Source organism: Myotis brandtii, unplaced genomic scaffold, assembly GCF_000412655.1.
Source record: "Myotis brandtii unplaced genomic scaffold, ASM41265v1 scaffold190, whole genome shotgun sequence".
In the NCBI taxonomy this organism is placed as follows: Eukaryota; Metazoa; Chordata; class Mammalia; order Chiroptera; family Vespertilionidae; genus Myotis; species Myotis brandtii.
In genome coordinates, this window is record NW_005357076.1 from 4,856,745 (window position 1) to 4,867,949 (window position 11,205).

An 11,205-nucleotide genomic window follows, 5' to 3' on the forward strand; every position below is an offset into this window, starting at 1 on the left:
CTCATTAAACTTTGTTTTAATGGGTCTCAAAATTCTGTGACAGATTTTTGCTCAAGTTTTTATATTGAAAAGTACTGATTTTAAAAACTAGCCCTAGCTGGTTTGGCTCAGGGGATAGAGCGTTGGCCTGTGGACTAAAGGGTCTCAGGTTTGATTCCAGTCAAGGGCACATGCCTGGGTTGTTGGCTCAATCCCCAGTGGGAGGTGTTCAAGAGAGATGCTCTCTCATCATTGATGTTTCTCTCTCTTTCCCTCTCCCTTTCTCTCTGAAATAAATAAAAATATATATTTTTAAAAAAACTAATAACTTGCCAGGCTGGTGTGACTCAGTGGTTGAGTGTTGATCCATGGACCAAGAGGTCACTGGTTTGATTCCCATTCAAGGCACATGCCCTGGTTATGGGCTTGATCTCCAATAAGGGGCATGCAGGAGGCAACTGATGGATGTTTCTCATTGATGTTTCTATCTATTCCTCTCCCTTCTTCTTTCTCTAAAAAAAAAAAAAACAAACAAAAAACCCCCCAAAAAACCCAAACCCCGAATAACTTAAAAACTGCCCCCCCCACACACACACACCCCAAATGGTCCCTAAAACATTCTCCTTTCCTTCTGAAGGTTTTATGATGCATTGTAATCATTAACCAGTCTCTTACTATTAAACTTAAATAACCAATTGAGACAAACAATTCTGAGACCATTCTTCCACCACTGATTAAGACTGGTGTGGCAAATATTAGGAATACTATTCATTTAGCCTTCTGAGTCTTCTGGGCAGATGGTGACTTTGCCAATCTACTGCTTTGATGAAGCCCACAGCAACTGGCTGTCTTGTGTCACAAACAGCAAAACAGCCCAGAGGAGAATAGTCAAAGAAGCTCTCACCATACATGGGCTTGCCAGGAACCATACTGATGATGGCAGATTTCAAAAACTTTGGTCCATCTTCCAGGTTTTTCCCAGAATGATGGTCAATCTTCTCCTTCTGCTCAGGAAATTTGCAAGCGATATGAGCTGTGTGACAATCCAGCACTGATCTGGCCTGGATGGTTCAGGATAATCTCCTGAGCTGTGAAGGCAGCTGCTTCCATTGGTGGCTGTTTTTGCTGTCACCAGACACATTTAACATGTTTAACAGACACGTTCTTGACGTTGAAGCCCACATGGTCCCCAGGAAGAGTTTCACTCAAAGCTTCATGGTGCATTTCAATAGGCTTCACTTCAGTTGTAACGTTGACTGGAGCAAAGGTGACCACCATGCTGGGCTTGAGAACACCAATCTGCATTCAGCCTACAGGGGCAGTACCAACACCACCAACGTTGTAGATGTCCTTGAGGGTAGTAGACTCAGGGACTTGTCAGTTGGACGAGTTAGTGACAGGATGCAATTCAGGGCTTCAAGCAGCGTGGATCCACTGGCATTACCATCTTTATGGGTGACCTTCCATCCCTTCAATCAAGCCATGTTAGCACTTGGCTCCAGCATATTGTCACCATTCCAACCAGAAATTGGCACAAATTCTACTGTGTCAAGTTTGTAGCCAGTTTTCTTAATGTAGGTGCTGATTTCTTTAACAATTCTATTGTATCTCTTCTGGCTCAATGGAATCCATTTTATTAACAACAATTAGTTGTTTCACATCCAGTGTGTAAGCCAGAAGGGAATGCTCACAGGGCGGCCTATTCTCGGAGGTACTTGCTTCAAATTCACAAATACCAGCAGCAACAAATTAGGACGGCACAGTCAGCCCAAGATGCGCCTGTAATCATATTTTTGATAAAGTATCTTTGTCCTGGGGCATGAATGATGGTCATATAATACTTGCTGGTCTTGAATTTGGAAGATATCAATGGTGACATCACACTCACGTTCAGCTTTCAATTTGCCCATCTCAGTAGCCTCCTCAAATCTTTCGATGGTTCTTTTGTCAGTTCCACCACATTTGTAGATCAGATGGCCAGTAGTGGTAGACTTGCCAGAATCTACATGTCCAATGATGATGATGTTGATGTGAATCTTTTCCTTTCCCATTTTGTTTTAGATTTAGTGGTGGTTTTCACACCTGTGTTCTGGCAGCAAATCTGTTGTGGAAAACAAACAAACAAAAAAGCTGTAGCTTTGTAAGTTTTGAAATCAGGAAGTATGAGTCCTCCAGGTTTTTTTTTCTTCTTTTTTTAAAATATATTTTTATTGATTTTTTACAGAGCAGAAGGGAGAGGGATAGAGAGTCAGAATTAGTCCACAGGCTGATGCTCTATCCACTGAGCCAAACTGGGCAGGGCTGTTTTTCTTTTTAAAGATTGTTTTGGCTATTCAGTTTCCTGGGCATTCCAAATGAATTTTAGGTCAGGTTTTTCTATTTCTGCAAAAGAAAAACTGGGATTTTGATAGAGATTGCATATGTAAATTGATTTGGGCAGTATTGAGATCTTATGAGTCTTCCAATCTATGGACATGGGATGTGTTTCCATTTATTTATGTCTGCTTTAACTTCTTTCAGCGATATTTTGTAGTTTTCACTACAATATGTTGAGGTGCTTTTTTAAAACAAATTTGTAGATAAATTTATATTTGCCATCTCAAGACTATGACAAAGATGGTTATATATGAATTTTTTAAATAAACCATAAAAATTGATCTTTAGGCTTCTAAGTAATTGGAGGAGCGTATAGTGACCAGACACTAACACTAGAAAGTAATCAATTTTTAGATTATTTCAATAAATATTTACTGACTTTACTATAAGCCAGAACATTGACTGTGCTAGGCATTCAGAATTCAGTGGTAAACAAAAAAAGAAGTCATAGTTTCTGCTTTCATAGAGCTTATAGTATTTATGGAGTGCTTCTGGGTTATGTGCATTAAAAAAATATGACGTAGTGTCACAATAACGTTGGTCCTTCTGATATATCATTGGTAGAGGTTGGTTCGTGAGCCCCAGAACCTGGAACACTGGCTGGACTATGGTGCCTTCTGCCTCCTAACTGAGGACAACATCAAAGCTCAGGAGTGTTTTCGGAAAGCCCTTTCCCTCAACCAGAATCATATCCACAGGTATGGGTGAGGGGAGATGGGGAATGAGGAGGAGCAGATAAGCTACTAAATGAAGTTGTCTTGATTCCAGGATGGTGACATGGGACCATGTTGCTAATCATGTTGGTGGTCTCTTCTCAGCTTGCTGCTGTGTGGTGTCCTGGCTGTCCTGATGGAGAACTACGAACAGGCAGAGATTTTCTTTGAGGATGCTACTTGCTTGGAGCCAACCAGTGTTGTAGCCTGGACTTTACTTGGTATGATATTTTCCTGTGGTCTGAATATGTTTTTATTCCATTATAAGATTCTCCCTTTGTCTTCCCATTCTTTTTTAAAAAATATTTTTTTTATTGATTTCAGAGAGGAAGGGAGAGGGAGAGAGAGATAGAAACATCATTGATGAGAGAGAATCATTGATCAGCTGCCTCCTGCATGCCCCCTACTGGGGATCGAACTGCAACCCGGGCATGTGCACTTGACCGGAATCGAACCCCGGGACCCTTCAGTCCTCAGGCCAACACTCTATTCACTGAGTCAAACCAGCTAGGGCTGTTTGCCCACTCTTTAATCACTCTTCATATAGTTCTTAAACTTTGGTAAAAATGTGGGAAACGTAAAGTGAAATATTACAATTCCTAGTAGCTGATGGTGGCAAATTAGTCACATTTATTTTCAGCATCTTTCTTTCTTCAGGTTTATACTATGAAATTCAAAACAATGATATTCGAATGGAAATGGCATTTCACGAGGCCTTCAAACAGCTTCAGGCACGAATGCTTCAGGCACAATTAATGAAGAATGCTGGTACCTTAGACGTTGAAACCCAAGTATACAGGCAGAAGAGCACTGGTGCGGTGGAGCACATTGAAGAAGGAGTAAAAGCAGAATCCAGTTTAGGACCTTGGGGAGTCACCAGTGGTTCTTCTACCACAGCAAGCAAGGCGGAACCCCCAGCAGGTAGGACCAGCGAATGGAGATGATTAGTGGCTGTTGGAAAAAATTACTGGCCTTATGAACAGAAGCAGGCACATAGTAGGTACTCAGTGGATATTTGTGAAATGAAAAAAATAGGTGGAATTTTGAGTTGTTCCAGGGATACCAGGGAAGAATCTTCCAAAATATTTCCCCATTCATGTGATTGAAAGTCTGAAGCTTTTACTGTTGCTATTCAGTTTTTTTAAATCTTAGATAATTCACTGTCCCTGTGCACCCCTAAAAGGAGTATCGTTCTAGCAGAGTAAATTTCCCCCACCTCACTCTCTTCCCAACATGTAAGGTCCCTCTCTTGTGATTCTTAAATTTATTTATTTGTACACTCCCTTTTTCCTTGTTCTTTTTTTTTTTTTTAATCCTCACCTGGGGATTTTCCCATTGATTTTTAGAGAAAGAGGAGGGGAGAGAAAGAGGTAGGGAGGGAAAGAGAGAGAGAGAGAGAGAGAGAGAGAGAGAGAGAGAGAGAGAGAGAGAGGGAAACATTGATGTGAGAGACACACATCAATCAGTTTCCTCCCGCATGTACCCTGACCTGTCCAGGATCGAACCTGTAACCCAGGTACATGTCATGACTGGGAATCAAATCTATGATCCACTCTAACCACTGAACAAACCGACCAGGGCTTTCTATTCTTTTTTTTTTTTTAATTGATGGGTCCTTCTTTGACTCTTGTAATGCAAAGTCTATTTTGTCTGATATAAATATTGCTACCTCAGCTTTTTTTGTTTTCATTTTCGTTTGCATGAAATATCTTTTTTCGTCCCTTTACTTTCAGTCTGTGTGCCTTTAGATTTGAAGTGAGTCTCTTTTAGGCAGTATATGAGTCTTGTTTTATTTTATTTTATGGTTTTAATTTTTATTGTTGAAAGTATTACATATGTCCCCTTTTTCCCCCATGGCCCCCCTCCCCCCCCCCCCCGCCCGCCGCATCCAGGCCCTCACCACCCCCGTCAGCATCCAGAAGTCATGTATATATGCATACAAGATCTTTAGTTGATTACCTCCCACCCAAGGCTCTTCAATAAATGGTGCTGGGAAAACTGGAAAGCTGTATGCAAAAGACTGAAACTAGATTGCTACTTGTTATCATATACAAAAATAATTAACTCAAAATGGACCAAAGACCTAAATATGAGACCTGAAATAATAAATTACATAGAAGAAAACATAGGTACTAAACTTCTGGACCTTGGTCTTAGGAAGGATTTTATTAATTTGACCTCAAAGGCAAAGGAAGCAAAAGTAAAATTAAATAAATGGGACTATATCAAACTAAAAACCTATACAGCAAAAGAAACCATGAATGAAACAAAAAGGCAATCAACCAAATGGGAGGTGATATTTGCACCTCTGATAAGACCTTAATATCCAAAATATATAAAGAACTTATACAACTGAACATGAAAAATAAAACAATCCAATTTAAAAATGAGCAGAGGACCTGAACAGGCACTTCTTCCAAGAAGCCAACCAGGCATTTTAAAATAAAGTTAAACAGCCCTGGCCGGTGTGGTTCAGTTGGTTGAGCGTCATCCTGTGTACCAAGGGATTGCCAGTTCGTTCCCAGTTGGGGCACATACCCAGGTTGCAGGTAGAATCCCCTATTGGGGTGTGTATGGGAGGCAGCTGATTGATGTTTCTCTCTCTCCAACTCTCCCTCTCCCTTCTTCTCTGTAAAATCAATAAAACATATTTTTAAAAAAATAAAGTTAGCCCTAACTGGTTTAGCTCAGTGGATAGAGCGTCTGCCTGCGCCCAGTAGGGGTGCAGGAGGCAGCTGATCGATGTTTCTCTCTCTCATCGATGTTTCTAACTCTCAATCCCTCTCCCTTCCTCTCTGTAAAAAATGAATAAAATATATTTAAAAAAATAAATAAATAAAGTTAAACATATATATGCCAGCAATTTCACTCCTAGGTATTTACACAAGAGAAATGGAAACATGTCCTTGCAAAGATTTATACACAGATGTTCATAGCAGATTTATTTATAGCAGGCAAAAACTGAAAACAACCCAGTCGCCTAAAGATAAGTGAGTGGTCAGTAAAGTTACTTATAACCACATAATCAAAAACCATTCAGCAATAAAAATAAACAAATTACTGATAGACACAACATGGATGACTCTCAAAAGCATTATGCTAAGTGAATAAGGCAGATGCAAAAGAGTACATACTGTATGATTTCATTTAAATTAAATTCTAGAAAAAGCAAAACTGACCTATATAGAAAGCAGATCAGTGGTGGCCTAGGGCTGAAAAGGGCACACAGGAGCTTTTTGGGACATTATAATATTTTATACATTGATTGTGATAGTGATTACGTAGTATATGTATTTGTTAAAACACATTGAAATATATACTTAAAAGTGAACACTTTATAATATGTAAATTACACCTCAGAAAAGCTGAATATTAACAATTTTTTTCATTAAGATCATCACTTACCCTTCAGTGATCAGTCTGCAGTATTTAACACTCTCCTTTCTAAAACACTTGTCGGATTGCCTCCTATATCTCTGACAGTTTGGGTTTCCTTTGTTAGCTTCTCTTTCTTGTCACACTCATTAGATATAATCATTTCCCAGTAATACCATGTTACTTTCTAAGAGGCCACCTGCCCTCATAGTTTCTATTTCGCTACTGAAAACGCTCAAATGTCTGTCTTTAACACTGACATCCCTCCAGATACCAGCAGCTGGATTATTCTACGATTAAACTCCTTATCTTCTAAGTTGATTCTACATCCCTATATTAGGCACCCAAGTTCATGATCATGAGATCATTCATCCCTGTTCCTCTTCCTTTCTTGCTTGAGCTTCCCACATCTCTGTATCAGCGTAATTCCTGAGACCAGCTGGTTCTCTTTCAAAATGCTCCTTGCATCTTTCTACTACCAAATGTCCACACTGTTGTAACACCCTCTTTGTCTCCACCCACATTTTTTTTCTCCTTGCTACATTGCACTGTTAGAGTAATCTTCATAAAATATTAATTTTAGCTAAATTTTCTGCTCAGTACTCTCCTTTGTAACCCTCTGCTTTTGCCTATATGAACAACATCCTAGCATTCAAATGTCAAATATCAAAAGTGTAGCCCCAACGTGCCTTATCCTTAACTTCCTCAATATCCAGTAAAATAAATTAGCTCATTACTTCCATGCTTTTGCCAGTGGCTTGCCCCAGCCTTGACTGTTTCTCCCTCTCTAGCTATTCAATTTCTACCTATTTTCCAAAGCCATATCTTTTGCTCTAGATGAGTGACCTCTTCTAATTGGAGCCAGCTGGCACTGTTCATTTCCTGCCTGGCATTGCTTTTTATTTTTTTATTTTTAAAATACGTTTTTATCTATTATTTTAGAGAGGAAGGGAGAGGGATAGAGAGATAGAAACATCGATGAGAAACTTCATCAATCAGCTGCCTCCTGCATGCCTCCACTGGGGATCGAGCCTAGAACCCAGGCATGTGCCCTGACTGGGAATCAAACCAGTGACCTGATGGTTCCTGGGTTGACGTTCAGCCACTTAGCCACACTGGTCTGGCTGCTTTTTTTTTTTTTTTTTTTGGTTTTTTTTTTTTTTTTTTTTTTTAGAGGCAGCCAGGCATGTTTAAGAGCTTTGGAAACTAACTTCTCTGTGATTCACTTGGTTTAAAGGAGCATAGTAAATAAAATATCTCATAATGTTGTGAAAAATAAGTGAGATTATACATCAAAGACTTTAGTGTAATACCTGGCATATAGTCATGATCAAATACAGCTACAGTATTATAATTGTTATTTTATTATTATTAAACACTGAGATAAGTTTATTAGAATTCCTGTTCTTCAGGGATTTTAATATCTAAAAATATATTAATCTTTTCATCTGGATTTTAAAATATATATACTTTAATTTATTTTTAGAGAGAGAGGAAGGAGAGGGATAGAGAGATAGAAACATCAATGACAGCGAAACATTACTGATGGGCTGCCTCCTGCACTACCCGTACTGGGGATTGAGCTCATAACCCAGGTGTGTGCCCTGACTGGGAATCGAACCAGTGACCCTCAATCACGGAGACACACTGGCCTGGCTCATCTGGATTTTTGAGAATCTGGATTTAATAAGTAACTTTTATAAGAGGTATCTGTTTGACATTATTATGACATGGGCCACCAGCAGGATTGAACTAGGAGTTATAGTGACAGAAGATGTGCTATCAGTTTAGCTTGTACTCTTTAAATTATTCAGAAATATAGCAAGTCTGGAAAACAAGTCTGTCGATGCAATATTTCAGGAATGTTTTTTATGATTTGAAAATTAATTGTATTTTATTTTCTGTAATAATCTTTTAACATTCAATGTAGCAAGACATTGTGTTTTTTTCTCATTAAAATGTAATCTATTTAGGATCAGGAGCTCCGTTTTCTGTTCTAGATGGATTTCTTGAAGAATCCTCCAAACTGCAGTCACATTCACAAGAACGAATTTTTCCTGTACCATCTCAGGATGCAGCAGTCAACCCAAACCCATCCAACTTATTTCCCAAGGAGATACTAAAAAGAGGTAATTAGGAATAAAGATTTCCAATCGAAAGAGGGATATAGACAAGAATGAAAACCCCTATGATTACCAAAATGGCACTTTTTAACTTGTTTGAAGTTGATTATTTATCTGTCATTTTGCCTAAGTGCCTTCATATGAGGCTAGGCTCTGAAATTCAACACTTTCAATAAACAAGGATTTATATTTAGCTCAGAAAAGTAGCCAACTACAGACCTGTGATTTTCTAACAATGATTCTTTATTTTTAGAATATTTATAGATTGTGTTTCACATTCAGGAAGATCTGAATACTTTAAAAATCCTTTTATTTGGTTGTGACTTCATTTGAAAACAGTGTAGACTAACCTTAAGAATCTTTGAGATCTCCTCTTTGGAGACCATCGATATGGAGCAACCTATTGCTTTCCAGATTATAACCTCTCTCGTATATTAGATTAGAATACTCTCCCTGCTACATTAGTATGTCTGAGCTTCGTATGTTTTTCCTTTATATCTAATCATCTATTCTTTTAATGTATCTTCAGAAGCATCAAAATGTCTGGGTTCATCAGTTTTTCTGCATCCTACCCCTGATAGAATTTCCCAAATTCCTACCACCATCTTCATGGAGACCATACGCTTCTTGATGAAGGTCAATGCTGTACAGGTCAGAATATTTGGAAAACAGCAAGTTAATGGAAAGATTTTAATGAGCTACCTATTCGATTCATAATGGTCTTTGCAGGCTTAAATGTGTATGACACAGAAATCAAATATGCTTTTGAGACCTCACTGCAAGACTGCTCCCTGTAGAATACCAGCAGAGCAAATTCAGACTCTTGAGTCATATGTAGACTGATTTCACTTTATTATGAGGATTCATTGTGTGAGTGTTGGGGGTTCACGGGCACCTCAGCATACCTTTTTTCCCTTTCAGGTTCTGAACCAACTGGAACAGATACACAGTGCTAAATGGGGGATAAAAATATTTAAAATTTTTATTGGTAAAACTGAACTGGCCCTAGCCAGTTGCTCAGTGGTTAGAGCGTTGGCCCTCGTACTGAAGGGTCAAGGGTTCTGTTCCAATCAAGGGCTCAATCTCTGCCCTGGTTGGGGCATGTGCAGGAGGTAACCATAATCAATGTGTCTCTCTCACATCAATGTTTCTTTCTCTCATCAATGTTTCTCTTTCTGTCTCTCCCCTCCCTTACACTCTCACTAAAAGTCAATGGAAAAAATATCCTCAGGTGAGGATTAACAAAGAAACAAAAAAACTGAGCTGGAGATGTGGCTAGTTCCAGATTTGACTTACCCATGCTGTCACCAGTGGAACAGCTGGAGAACAGCAGCCTCCTCCCACAGAAGAGCATCCCAAAAGGTCTATCTACCACATGGGAAACAAGAAATAGATCCATGAAGCAAGCAGTAGGAGAGAGTGAGAGCAAGATTCAAGAGCCAAAGAGTTGGCCTGATCCTGCAGTGTGCGTGCTCCACTGGAATATGGGCAAGCTCAGAAAAGGGCAAGAATGATGGCTCGGTGGGAGTGGGCCACACTCAACCTTCCCAACAGAGAAACAGGCTTTCTCCCTGCCACCCATGTCAAAGAGCCAGAATGCAGGTGGATCCTCCCCTCATGACTTCCTAAGATGGTAGAAGTACTAGTGGAAGTTTCTATATTCTACTAGGTGTACTAGTTCATAATGCGGATTTTTTAAATAGATGGAGTACACATATGTTGATATATATGCGATTTGATATGTATGCTATTTTGTTGTATTGACAGCAAGCTTCAAAGCTTCATATGTCAAATTTGCTGAAGGTGTTAACATCATAGATTTTTAAAAATATATATTTTTTTATTGATTTTTTTAGAGAGGAAGGGAGAGGGATAGAAAGTTAGAAACATCAATCAGCTGCTTCCTGCACACTCCCTACTGGGGATGTGCCCTCAACCAAGGTACATGCCCTTGACTGGAATCGAACCTGGGACCCTTCAGTCTGCAGGCTGACTCTCTATCCACTGAGCCAAACTAGTTAGGGCCATAGATATTTTTACACTTAAAAATGTCGAATGTCGTGCCAAAAAAAGAGCATTTGCGGGAAGTTTTAATTCATTACTTTATTTTGAAGATAAAGTTATTGTATACTTTGGGAAACTTACGGTGAACATGCTCCATCTCAAGATACTTGTGAACACTGGTTTAAACACTTTAAAAGTGACGATTTTGATGTGAAGGACAAAGAGTGTCCAGGTCAACCGAAAAAGTTTGAAGACCAACAATTACAAGCATTATTGGATGAAGATTCATGTCAAACTCAAAAACAACTTGCAAAAAGTTTCAATGTTGCTCAACAAACAATTTCTGATCCTTTACAAGCAATGGGAAAGATTTTAAAGGAAGGAAAATGGGTGCCACATCAACTGAATGAAAGACAAATGGAAAACCGAAATCAGTAAAATGTTGCTTCAATGGCACGAAAGAAAGTCTTTTACATAGAATTGTAACTGGCAATGAAAAGTGGATTTATTTTGAGAATCCCAAATGCACAAAATCATGGGTTGATCCAGGTCAACCATCAACATCGACTGAAAGGCCAAATTACTTCTGAAAAAAGACAATGCTCTGCGTTTGGTGGGATCAGGAAGGTGTGGTG

The 11,205-nt window shown here is 39.1% G+C and overlaps 1 protein-coding gene across 1 annotated transcript in view; it reads left to right on the top strand.

The window, feature by feature from the left end:
• CFAP70 (cilia and flagella associated protein 70) overlaps positions 1 to 11,205 on the top strand; it is a 113,997-nt gene that overhangs the window by 86,581 nt on the left and 16,211 nt on the right. Inside the window, 5 exon segments of the mRNA XM_014538384.1 lie at positions 2,920 to 3,053; positions 3,174 to 3,289; positions 3,726 to 3,989; positions 8,417 to 8,572; positions 9,096 to 9,217. Coding sequence (XP_014393870.1) covers positions 2,920 to 3,053; positions 3,174 to 3,289; positions 3,726 to 3,989; positions 8,417 to 8,572; positions 9,096 to 9,217 — 792 coding nt within the window.